We start from the raw sequence: 12,069 nt of genomic DNA on the forward strand, positions 1-12,069 counted from the left end.
GTACATAAAAAACTTACAGTGGCATTATCATAATGGCATTAAAAGAGTAGTTATCAATGCACTTATTTAACCAGTGAGAATCGAATCTTGGTAAATCTGATTATCCCACTTTCTTTTATACTAAGGTGTACTATGACACAGAGAAGTATTTGACAGTATTGTTTTATAAGGATGGTAAGATGGATAGCTACACAGCAAAAAGCAAGTCTGGCCCTAAACCTGTAAATCTAGAGAAGAAACAGTGCTTTGTGCGCAAGCACAGTGTGCACAATTATGTGTTTTCTGTAGAAAACATGTGGCTTGGACACACTGAAATTGAAAATCCCCACCTGTGTTACAGAGGCACAGTCTCTGCTTTCAGACCTTATTTTAACCCTTTCTAGATAAACTTTCAGCTAAAATATTCGATGGCTTGGATAAATATTTGCAGGTTAAGGTCTGGGGAATCTGAATTGCTTAAGTGGCAGAGATTCAAAATGCTGACAATTCTAATGTTCAAGATTTTTCATGTATGTCTGAATATGTCTGCAGACGGATGTAGACATTTGATGTACACATTAGGAAAAGTAAATTATGTTTATTTCTGGTTTTTTTATGTTCATTATGAAAGCTAGGACGTTGTTCCACATTTAACATTTATTTTTGAACATATCTGATGACAAATATATTCTACAAACTAATAATTTAGATTCTGGAAGCTTTTATGTTCTTTATAGTTATGGTCACAGAGATAACCTAAATGGAAGCTGAGGCAAGACTGTAATACAGAAAATGCCATGAGGAAGAATGGATTTGGTAATGACAGAATCTTTATAATCACAGATTCCACCAGGTCTCTTGAGTTAATTCGACTCATTTCCATTTTCACGTGACTTTCAAGGTATAGCACTATTAAGTGCTTTAAAAAAAAAAAAAAAAGAAAGAAAAACAAAGATTGCACTAAGTTATTTTATATCTTTGTAGTAATTATATGCTGCAAAAACATATAGGAAGATCTTGCAATGTGAGGCCCAGTAGGGACCACCAGGGCAGACTGCTGAGTCTCTGCAGACTGCTGCTAATTGCGAATCAAATGTGCACTCATGCTAGGCAGACAGGCGAAACAGTAGCTGGAAGAGAGGCAGGCTAGATCTGCATTTCTCTTGAGAATTAGCTCTGAAACGCGCCTGAGGCCAAGACTGTAAGTAGCCGGAATTCCTGAAGAGTGCTAGGCAGCCAGTGTGCTCCTCCAAGAACCCTGAACTAGTTCCAAAAGTTTCCAGAACAGCAGAAGCCTTTGCAGTAATGACCTCCACTTGCCAAGGCTCACAGCTTTCCTTTACAAGCACCAAGCTTATCTGTGTGTTTTATCCACAATGGGTATTGAAAATCATGCAGCCAAGCCAAGTAAATAGAGCATTTCTTTCAAAAATAAATAGCATAGGACTCTTGCCTTGATTTTATGGCTTGGCTTTGTGTAAGTTTGCTAAAAATTGCCTTTTCATCCCAAGTTGGCACAGGGATCCTGCCCTGCCTCACTCAGGGCATGTGTACATGGGGGGTGCAGCTCCATCCAAGCATTGCTGCTCCATGGTCCCAGCCACATCCAGGCTGGGATGTCCTGCTGGGAGAAGTCCCACTTGCTGGTGCACCATATTGCATTGCTGTAGTCAGAAGGCTTCTGAATCACATTTGGCACGTGCCCTTCAGCTCTGGTTGTCTGAGGGATTCACGCCCACTGGTTTGAGTAAGGTCTACCTCACCACAGCATTAGATTTATCAGATACTTCTGATTCCTCATCCCTTTTCCTTCCAGGCAGGCTCCTGGTTGTTGCTGGCACTAGCTCTGTGTGTTGCCTCAGCACACCATCCACTGCTAACATCACATTTGCCCCTGATTTGCCCTGGAGTCAGTGTAGGGGGCAAGGCAAGTCCTGTTTTTCCAATATTGTACATTTTTCTAAGCTTCCTATTCCAGCATTTCTCTATTTAACATGTGAGAGAAGAATATAATTTAAATAATAATTTAGAAAAAAATATATTGTACAAAAAGGGATTTCACCCCCTTTAACCGATGGGAGTGCAGCTGCACACTTTCTACCCTTAAGTTTTCCACCATTATCTCCACTGCAGACGTTCTAGTCTTGGCAGGGATGCAAGCACCTTCTTGCCTAAGCTCTGGCATCCTTTTCAGAGCATATAAAAGTGTGCAATAAAAGAGATGGAGAGGCTCAGGCATCCTCTCTGCATTATATCAACTGATGAAGTAGTGCCAGGGTGATAATGGAGGGAAACCTTGGCAGGGCAAAAGCCTGCATGAGCAAAGTGGGCAGCAGGCTGAGCCCAGTCTCCCATCAAACCCACATGTGGCTGATGGGCATGTGGCATGTCACCAGAAGAGCACTTTGCCAGGGAGCCACAGTCACCAAGGGGTGATGGCAATTCATAAGCCTAGACAGGGAGAGGCAAAGCGTAAGGACTGAGCTGCATTCCTTGAGCACTCAGGACACTCTCAGCAGCATGCAGAACAGCTTTACAAAACTGAGCATGCTCTCCTGACCTCATATTCAGATGAGTAACTCGGCTGAACCAAATAGGACTGCTTATAATGTGTGAATTTCTATAATGAAAAATTGGCAGAGTCAGGAAACAGCTCTTCCGGTCACACCGTGATCCATAAATTCTTAATTCTTGTGCCTGTCTGGAAGCAGCCCTCTAAGCTCATTCCTACCAGCTATCCTCACAGTGGAGTGATTTCACAGGATGGTTATTTTTTCAGAGTAGGGAAAAGATGTAGCATTCATTGGAAATGCACCACCCTGCTGTCAGTATAAGTTGTAGACTTCTTGAGGCTTTTGAAAGATGAGCTTCAGTGAATTGAACCAGGAGACCTGATGATTTTGCAGTCCCCAGATATCCTTTGTACTACTTTATCAGGAAGTGTTGCCCTCTTCCCTCTCCATGAGGACTGGTTTAGGGCCTTGAGCTGCAGCTCCTGAATTGGTGCAGTTCACAGCCCTGCATAATAAGGTACAAACAGGCCATGGCCTGCTTACCCTAAGTGTCAGATTGGAAACTGAACAGCTGGGAGTTGAATCACACTCAGTTCAGCTGTTTTTGCCACGTAGCAAAAATACGATGGAGGTAACCAAACCCCTAGGATTGTAGTCCACCAACACTTCTGAGTCAGACACTAATCAATACATATTAGTGTTCCGTTTTACCAGGATTTTAGAATGTTGCCAATCAGAGCCAGAGCTTTAGAATCAACAGTTATGTCAAACCCAGTTTCTTCAGCAAAAAAGAAAGAATTCACAGGAAAGTTGTGTTTATTGTTCCCCATCCCTCTCCTCTCCTTCCATCCCCCTCCTCCACAGGATATCTATTGTGAATTAAATTACAATAAAAGCATGTCTTTTCAGAGCTTAACCTAAAGAGCAAATGATTCTATGAGTTTCATTTAAGAGTACAAACCTCCATGGCTTATAGGCTCAGGAGAGCTGCAGTGTCTCCTCTTTGCTCTGTTTGCTCAATCACAGGATGAACGACAGCATATTTCACAGTGGCTCAAGATATGAGCTAGGACTTTCCTTAAATCTCCTGAGAGTGATCTTTACAATTCCCAATGTAATCCTGGATTTTCCCCTAAAAGCTAATTCAGGAGGGGAAAAAAAAGTTTTTGTTCAGGTCATATATTTGCCGTGTCCCCTCGGTTCTTCCTGCCACTGGTTAAATAAAAGAGCTGTTCTTCCCTTCCCCTCCTTTTCCATCATGCCCAGGAGCCATGTCAGTTACTTAGGTACGTTGTCAGGAAGACAATGTATAGTAGCACTTCGGCATCTTTCCTCAAAATATATCATGCAAAAGTAATCATTGGCAAAACACTATTTAGCTAGTGGCAACTTGCAGATATTGTAAAGTTTAAATTAATAGCAACAACAGTGGGAAATTAAATTGTTTATTATTCTTGAGAGAGAAATCTGTGTACCTTTTATGCCTTGAAACTACTTTCTAATCTTATTATTTAAAAAATAATGACCCAGTCCTATTATTTTTCTTTTTTTGCCAACCTATCAAGCCTTAAGTATGTTGGTTTCAAAATGGTTTGAGCAAAAACTCATTAGAATTATATGCTCCATCTGTTTTTCTCATTGGAAGCTTTATAAAACACTCCTTCAAATAAATCAAAGATAACTGTGTGAAATACTGAAGTAATATGCTTGTTTTGTTCTGTTTTGGTTTTTTTCACTCTTTGCAGTTAAAAAGCGCCAAGGAATTAGCAGAAATCAATGGGCATGATGAATCTCAAGCAAATGTAGGTACATCTGTCTCTGTGTAGATTTGGTACATGTATGTGTATGGTCTCAAATTTACTGTGTATGTCTTAAAGCTGATAGAATGGCTGAATGATTTGCACATCAAGTTTGAAGTGTCTGTTTTTTTTTTTCTTGAAGCCACAGGTTCTAATCCCAGCAAACTTCATTCAAGGTAGATAAATTGGGTTCCATGCAATTTACTTCGTAGGATTTATTTGGATGAGACTTTAACAACCAGTGTCCTACTTGCTGAATGTGGGTGTTAAAGATACCATGGAAACGACTGCAAAAGAAATGTTTTTCCTTAGTGTCCTGTTCAGGATTAGTCAAGCTACAAAGTTACACCATTTGTCTCTGTGGCTGCCACCTTGCAGCTGGGCAAGCCTGGCTGTATTTCAGTTGTGAGTGAGGTGGTTTGTATATGTCTATAATTTTGAAGCAGTTAATTTTCACAAGAGGACTAAATTAATTCACTGAATCATTATTTAGTCCAAGAACATTAAAGGACTCTTAAAGTCGTGTGTTTTAAAAACCTGCTGCCAAAAAAAATTAAAAATTGCTTCTATTATTTCCTTAATGATTGCCATCAAAACAGCAATTTCCATAAGGGGGAAGAGAAAAAAAAAGGGAAAGTTTCCTGCTATATTTATCATTCAAACCATGAGTCTTTGTCATAAACATATGAATATTAAAACCAATTATATATGATAGCTTCCTCCTGGCCAAGTGAACTAGCAACAATTTAAACACTAATATATTTTAACATCTACTTTAGTCCATGTGTTGTGTAATTGCTCAGTCAGGAAAACAGTTTTATTTTAAACCTGAATGGAAGGCTCAAGTTTTGTGAACTGCTTTTTTGATAAGGAAATGTTGTCCTCTTTTTTTAATCCTTTCCTAAATCTCATTCATTGTGATTCGTTTCCGCAGTGAAGTCGATAGAGCCTCGTAGCTCTCAGCATTTGGACAGGAGACATTCAATATTGTCTGATAGCTCCAACAAATCTGCAGCTGCAGTCTGTCTGCACAGCATCCCATTGCCCCTTTGAAAGATTCTGTTTGCAAACCAAAAATACATTAATCCAATGATGATCTTGAAATACTCACATATGCTAGCTAAAAAATGGTTGTTGTACAATAAACAGCTGATTGCAGGTTTCCCAAAGGAAATCCTAAAGAAATAGCCACATTTAAGTCTTATAAACTCTCTAAAAGAACTTTCTTCCTCACCAAAAATGTAGATGTAACAATGTTTTGTGGTATTGAAATGTTTTAAAGGGAAATTACGTGAAAGTTTCAAGCTGTACCATTCTGGCTCATATGTAACTGCATAAACAGATGTGCTTGAAAATTTTATATTTATATAATATAGAGGTTTAAACAGCATTAAAAGGAAACATTTCAATTGTGTAAAGAGAGCATTTTGGTCCACAATGCCCAGATATCTAAAACAAAATATTTCAGAACCTTTGGCCAATAGTAAATTTTTCAAAATGTAATATTTTGATCCAGTTTGTAATTGTACAAGCTCTCAAATGCCTGAATTTTCCATAGGATAGAAACTGTATTTTATGCCCCTCTTTTCCATGAGCCTTTCCCCTGCTGATCTCATAGCAATATATGACTCTTAAGAAAAGAAGTCAATACCTAGATTAATGGCAAAGAGGGAAACCAGATAGTTACAATTATTGAGTCACAGTTGCAGCCATGTATTCAACAATAATACCACCATGGAATCAGAAAAAGCACAGCAGTGTAAATGAAAATAGAGAAATAGAGGGAAAGAACTGATGTTAAAACATTTGCTACAATAATGAACTTTGTAAAATGGAAGTTGAAGTGCCTTTTAAAAAACTGTCATTCATATCAAATATGTAGCTGTGCCTTGCAGGCTGTCTCCATATATATTCTCATCAGACTCCATGGGTTTTGCCCCTGGCCACTGTGCAAATCAGGGATGATCAAAGAGAAGGAGGCTTGGTGGCTCCTACGTGGTTCTTAGTGAACTGTGATGCATATAATTGGATTAGGACATATTTGTTACAGATGACAGGTTGAATTCAGCAAATTAAATACCTCTACATGCCGAGTAATAGTGGGAGGTGTTGGTAAGGAAAAATGGCAACGTATGCCTGTACACTGAACACACAATCTTATCTTCACACTGTGGCATATTTAGATTACTTTGCAGAAACTCAGGCTCCTAGAAAGGACAGAAGAAACTTTAAGCACAGTGTACACACATCAAGAAAGCCCATGCTGTAACCTTAAAGATTACTTTCTTCACTCAGGATTTCTCCTGATTCCACTAGTCTGCATCATCTTTTACATTAGAAAATTATGTTATTTAAAATAAAATGTGGAAATATCTTTTTTAACAAAATCAGATACAGATGAAAATATATATAGTTAGACCTATCCTGGTCTTCTACATACTTATAATATGAGACCATCCTGAAAGTGAGACAAGGCACTGGACACCTTTGGAAAAAGAAAAAACTTCCCTCCTGAAGTAATTTGTAGGTGCCCAACCTACAAACTAACCTTCATTTTTTTTCCTCTTGTTTTCACAAGAAAATTAACTAAGTTGACTAAGGGGCTGGAGCAATTGCAATGTCACATTCCCTTGCATGTCAGTTCACACAAAGTCTGCGGGGGTAGGGTAGACCAAAATTTTAGTGTATTGCCAGTACATCTGTTATTTCCAGAAAGCAAAACCATCTTACAAGGTTCTCTACAGAGTCATAAGGGTGTTTCATGAGTGATTTGCCAGGTACATGCAGTAATATTTGTTGTGGCTGTTGACATTTCCCAGCTATGCTCTGTGTCAGGAAAGGCCAAATGTCGGGCTTAGGCAGTACACAAAGCCCAGGATTCTGGTTGGGTGTTACCAGAGACTTCAACAGCCAGCATAGCCAGAGGTGCTGTCACTGAGTGCTCACTTGCATCAGTCCTGTGCTTTGGAAGAGATCAGTCCTTGCTTCTAATCTGACCCCGTTTTCATTTCCTCTTCATTGCTGCGTATAATGGTATTTCATTCACATCTCTGTCTTAACCAAAGTGAAAATAATGACCAATGGACAATCATAATTTCAGATATAATCCTCTTCAAGGATGTTCCCAGACTCTTGGGACCTGAGTATTCCTAACATGAAAAAAATAATCTTGCTTGGGAGCTGTGCTTGAGTAGAGATTATTTTGCAAAATGAAAATGCTAATCACATGTTTTGTGACTAACTCTACAAAGACAATTTATTCTCCTACTCTTCCCATAAGTTCAGTGGTTTTCTGTGAAGCCCCTAGTAATAAATTAAATTTGTGTTTTGATCAAAGATCTCCTCTTGCTCGTTGCTGAATTCAGTAAAGATATGGCACTGCATGCAAATACAGTGAATACATCCCTGGTTTGGAGGTCAGAAGGTTAACATCCATGGTATCCTTCTACTGTAAATGGAGAAAGGAAGATTTTTTTTTTTTATACAAGTCTCATTTTAGAGTTACTCGGTGATCTTCAGGAGTTTGTTGCGTTCCTTTGTCAGCTGTCTGCCTTCCTTAGATGGCAGCTGTGAATAACTCCTACCCTTTGTAAAAGTGCTGTAAAATTGTAATCAAGATTATCAGTTTGCCATATTCAGACCAAAGCAAGACATGGTTAATTGTCACAGAAGCATTTTTAATTCTGATTGCAATTTCATGGCAAAGTCCTGACATTGTTGAAGTGACTAAAGAAATTCCCGTGAGGTTAAAAAATCAGAAATTTGCCAAAAGACTTTAAAGGGTTACCTCATTATCACCAAGATGTAATAAATTTCAAAGAGTGAAACTGACTTCACCACAAGGGTTTTTTTGACCAGCTTTTTGTTATTTTTGAGTTTTGTTGTTTGAACAAAATACCGACTTTGACCGCATTCACCTGTCTGCCTTCAGTTAGCGTCTCCCACAGCTTGGACACAATGTTCTGTGGGTTTTTCTCCGACACAAAATCAATAATATTAAGTAGGGATGCATTTTTCCATTTGAATGCTTGAAGCTGTTGTCAGAGCATTTCTTGAGTTGAACCAAGCATCTTACATTTAATGTTGATTCTTCCTTTAATTTTTGTCTTTTGTATTTGCTTTTGAAGCAGTTTCCAGATGATCCCTGACTCTGAGGAGGAGGGATATATCACTGCATTGCTCACTGTATGCTACACTGACAGTGATCATATTCCTAAGTACGCCCTAGATTTCTCTTTTCATAGAGTAGGTTAATCACTGATGATCTTCATCAAAGAAAAGATGGTTCTTAAGTGAGGCTTACTTTTGCCACAAGTCATGCAAAGATTTAAAAAGCTAACCCTGTTCAACTTTTGGAAAAGTGTGTCATTCCATCAAACTCATCAGAGTTAACTTCCTGTACTTCCCTGTGCAGAGCTTTAATTTAGGCATCCAAAGGTGCCTGCTGTGAATGTTTTATATAAGTGTTTGTGTTAGTACACACATGCCATTTGTGTGGCATCTCCACTTAGTGTGGCAGCATCAAATTGAGCCAGGTGAGATGGAAAGGACCTTGAACACAGGGAGAGGAGTAGGAGCTAGAAGAGTGCAAAATCATCCCAGTAGTTTGGGAGTGTGGGACAGAAGTTGGTCATCTTTAGTGATGAAGATCCCAAGTGATTGTTGATTCTTCTGCTTCACTTCCTTGTGCGTGCTACAGTCATTTCCTGGTTATCCCACTCTTCAAAAGGCTTGATCTTCCCAGAACAGCACAGGCTTGCAATAAAAAATGTGCTCAATATGACTTACATAAGAGCAATTTGAGTCAAGTTACAGGCCAGAAAACCCCAGTGCAGGCCTTGCATATGTCAGGAATTGTCTGTTTCTCTCCTGTCTGAGCTTCCCAGGTTTGTAAGCTGTGAACCTTTGCCTCAGCAAACTGATGTTAGTCACTGAGTACCTTCCTTGGGCTCCCCACAATGAGGTCCTCTGGCCTTGCAGCAGGCATTTCTAGAGCACATGGATGTGACTGGGCAGAAAATGAGGTGATGGCACCTGGGTGCTTTAGAGGATAAAGGGTCCTGGTGGCCTCTCCATACCCATGAGCTCAAGGCTGACATTCCCTGCAGAGAATGCCAGAAGTTGGGGTTTGTCTCTCTGTCACACCTCAGAAGAAAAGAGCACAAGCTATGGACACCCTCCAGCCCCTTTTGTTGTAACTTCTCCCTCCGGCAAGTGTGTAAAGAGAGCAGGCAGGAATAATGGAGAGTGCAGGGATGAGGACAGCTCCTTGAGAAGAGAGGAGTGGGGTTTGGTTTCTCATCATGGGTGGGCTGTGTCATTAGGAGAAGGTGCAAGGAGCCTTACCCTGATTGGATTGGAGCTGTCAGAGGGGCTTTAGAGGGACACATTTACTGTCTGTATTCAGGTTCTTCTCTCCTGGTGGGGCAGTACCAGGGGGTGAGGAGTGGCTCTGCCTCTTTCTACTCCCCACCTTTTCCATTCCAGATATTTATTTGTAGCCCTTCCATCACTCATTTCTTCTCATTTCCTTCAATTTAAGGCACATGGAGCATGATAGATTCAAGCAGCTCTGACCGTTCACAGCTCAGCAGCTTTCCTACTTACTGCGACAGGCATGAGGAATGACCACCTCCTGAATTCAATACCACGAGGCCTGAAAAGTAGCAGGAGTTTAACAGCCTGTTTAGGATGTTATCAAAGAGCCCACTCAACCTTCAGAAGTTCTTCTACACTGGTAGATCAAATCTCCCCAAGTTCCCCCCTTTGCCACCCCAGCCCTGGTCTGCCATTTCAGAAGACAGCGAGAGTTTCATTAGCATGGTACAGATGTCTGTGCTGGCTAAATCAGAGTCTCTGAGATTCCAGCCATGATTGAACCCTACAGGGAGCAAACAGGGAGCAGACCAAGGTATATGCTGACACAGAATGTGCTGCCTGAAGTGGATCTGGGGTCTAGCAATGACTCCTTTGATAATGTGCAGCAAGAAATCACACCACTTTCTTGTCCCTAATTAAGAGTGTCAGAGTGACTTGGCTTTTGATTGCAGTGAATTCTGATCATCTGAGGGAGGAGAAAGAGAACTCTGAGACACAATGATAAAACCCATTCAGCCACCCACTCAGCAAATCACAAAAGTTTTTTTTTACTTTAAATTTCATATGAGCTCCACAGGGAGACAGATCTTCAGTGCCCAGAGCTACCTGACATTTTAATAATATCTGATCATTATATGGAGCCTTTCATCCCAAAGCATTTTCCCCAAGTATTTATACTGCACACGTATACAGGAGTCATCCTGTCATTTCTAGTGAGGAATAACATTCAGCCTTATACATATGCAGCTGTGGGCTTAGCCCACACAGTGTGCAAGGAGATTGGCTTGTCAGAGCACTCAGCCTCCCCCATAACCACCTGAAGGATGATGGGCCACCTCTGCTGCAGCCACAAACCTGCTACTGCAGTCCTGGGGGTTGTGCACCACACTCACACGCCTTCCAACCAGCTTTCAAGGAATAGACAGGGAAAAAAGGGACAGAAGTGAGAAAGAAACTTCAGTATTTCCAAGAGCCACTCTTCATTGAATGGTTTTGAAAGGGCTTTAAGGATCATCTAGTCCCAATCCCCTGCCATGGGCTGAGACAGCTTTCACTAGACTAGATTGCTCAGAGCCCCATCCAGCCTGGCCTGAAACACTTCCACTAATGGGGCATCCACAACTTCTCTGGGCAACCTATGCCAGTGTCTCCCCACCCTCACAGTAAAGAATTTCTTCCTTGAATCTGATCTAAACCTGCCCTGTCAGCGTGAAGCCGTTTCTACTCATCCTGTTCCAACATGGCCTTGTAAAAAGTCCCTCTCCAGCTCCCTTGCAGCCCCCTTTAGGTGTGTGAAGATACTCTAAGATCTCTCTGAAGATACTCTAAGGTCTCTCCTTAGAACCTTCTCCTCTCCAGGCTGAACAACCCCAACTGTCCTGTCCTCACAGGAGAGTTGCTCCAGCCCTTTTATCATCTTCATGACCCTCTGACATTGCTCCAGCAGGTCCCTGTCCTTCCTACATTAGGAGCCCCAGAGCTGATGCAGCACTGCAGGTGGGGTCTCACCAGAGCAGAGCAGAGGGGCAGAATCCCCTCCCTCACCCTTCTTTTGATGCAGCCCAGGATACAATTGGTTTTCTGGGCTGCAGGCTCACATTGCTGGGTCGTGTATTATCTTCTCATCAAACAATATTCCCAAGTCACTCTAAGGAACCTCAGAAAGAGTTTGTCATCCTGATGAAGATCCACTCCAAAGGAATAAGAACTCCAAAGTGCTTAGGTACTTTTTCCATTTTCACATGTGGAGATTCCTAAAGTTAATATCTTTCAAATACAAAACCATTAAGAAAATCATTCACTCTCGTAAGACATTTAAGGTTGATTTTCCCTGTTTTTATTTCAACAAAGTAATTTTCAAAACTTCTACAAGTCTCAAAAGGAAACAAACTGCCTTTTTTTTTTCTCTCTCTCTCTCTTTTTAACTTTTCCTTTGAAATTGCATAATTCTAGAGGATATTGCAAGAGTGATATTTGTGCTAAAGACCATTTCAAAAGTTTTTCACAAATTCTCAATCTCAAGTAAACATGAAGTACCTCCTCCTCGCTGACTTCAGCAGAGCGGGTGGGCAAGTGATGCTTTCATTCAGCCAGCCATTGGTTTGCTGCAATTCCCTAAAACAAAGTGTGCAAAATGACAATTACCTTTTATCTTGCAAAACAACCACCTTCACATCACA

General features: G+C 40.8%; 1 protein-coding gene across 8 annotated transcripts in view; it reads left to right on the forward strand.

Annotated features, from left to right (window-relative positions):
• The window catches only part of ENOX1 (ecto-NOX disulfide-thiol exchanger 1), a 356,774-nt gene that overhangs the window by 329,119 nt on the left and 15,586 nt on the right, over window positions 1-12,069 (forward strand). For all 8 annotated transcript variants that reach the window (XM_054271527.1, XM_054271533.1, XM_054271532.1 and 5 more), the window contains one exon: window positions 4,238-4,294. In XM_054271527.1, coding sequence (XP_054127502.1) covers window positions 4,238-4,294 — 57 coding nt within the window. The remainder of the gene's footprint in view (window positions 1-4,237; window positions 4,295-12,069) is intronic.

Source organism: Melozone crissalis, unplaced genomic scaffold, assembly GCF_028551555.1.
Source record: "Melozone crissalis strain CALT ecotype California unplaced genomic scaffold, PUWL_Pcris_2 ptg000013l_1, whole genome shotgun sequence".
NCBI classification, from domain to species: Eukaryota; Metazoa; Chordata; class Aves; order Passeriformes; family Passerellidae; genus Melozone; species Melozone crissalis.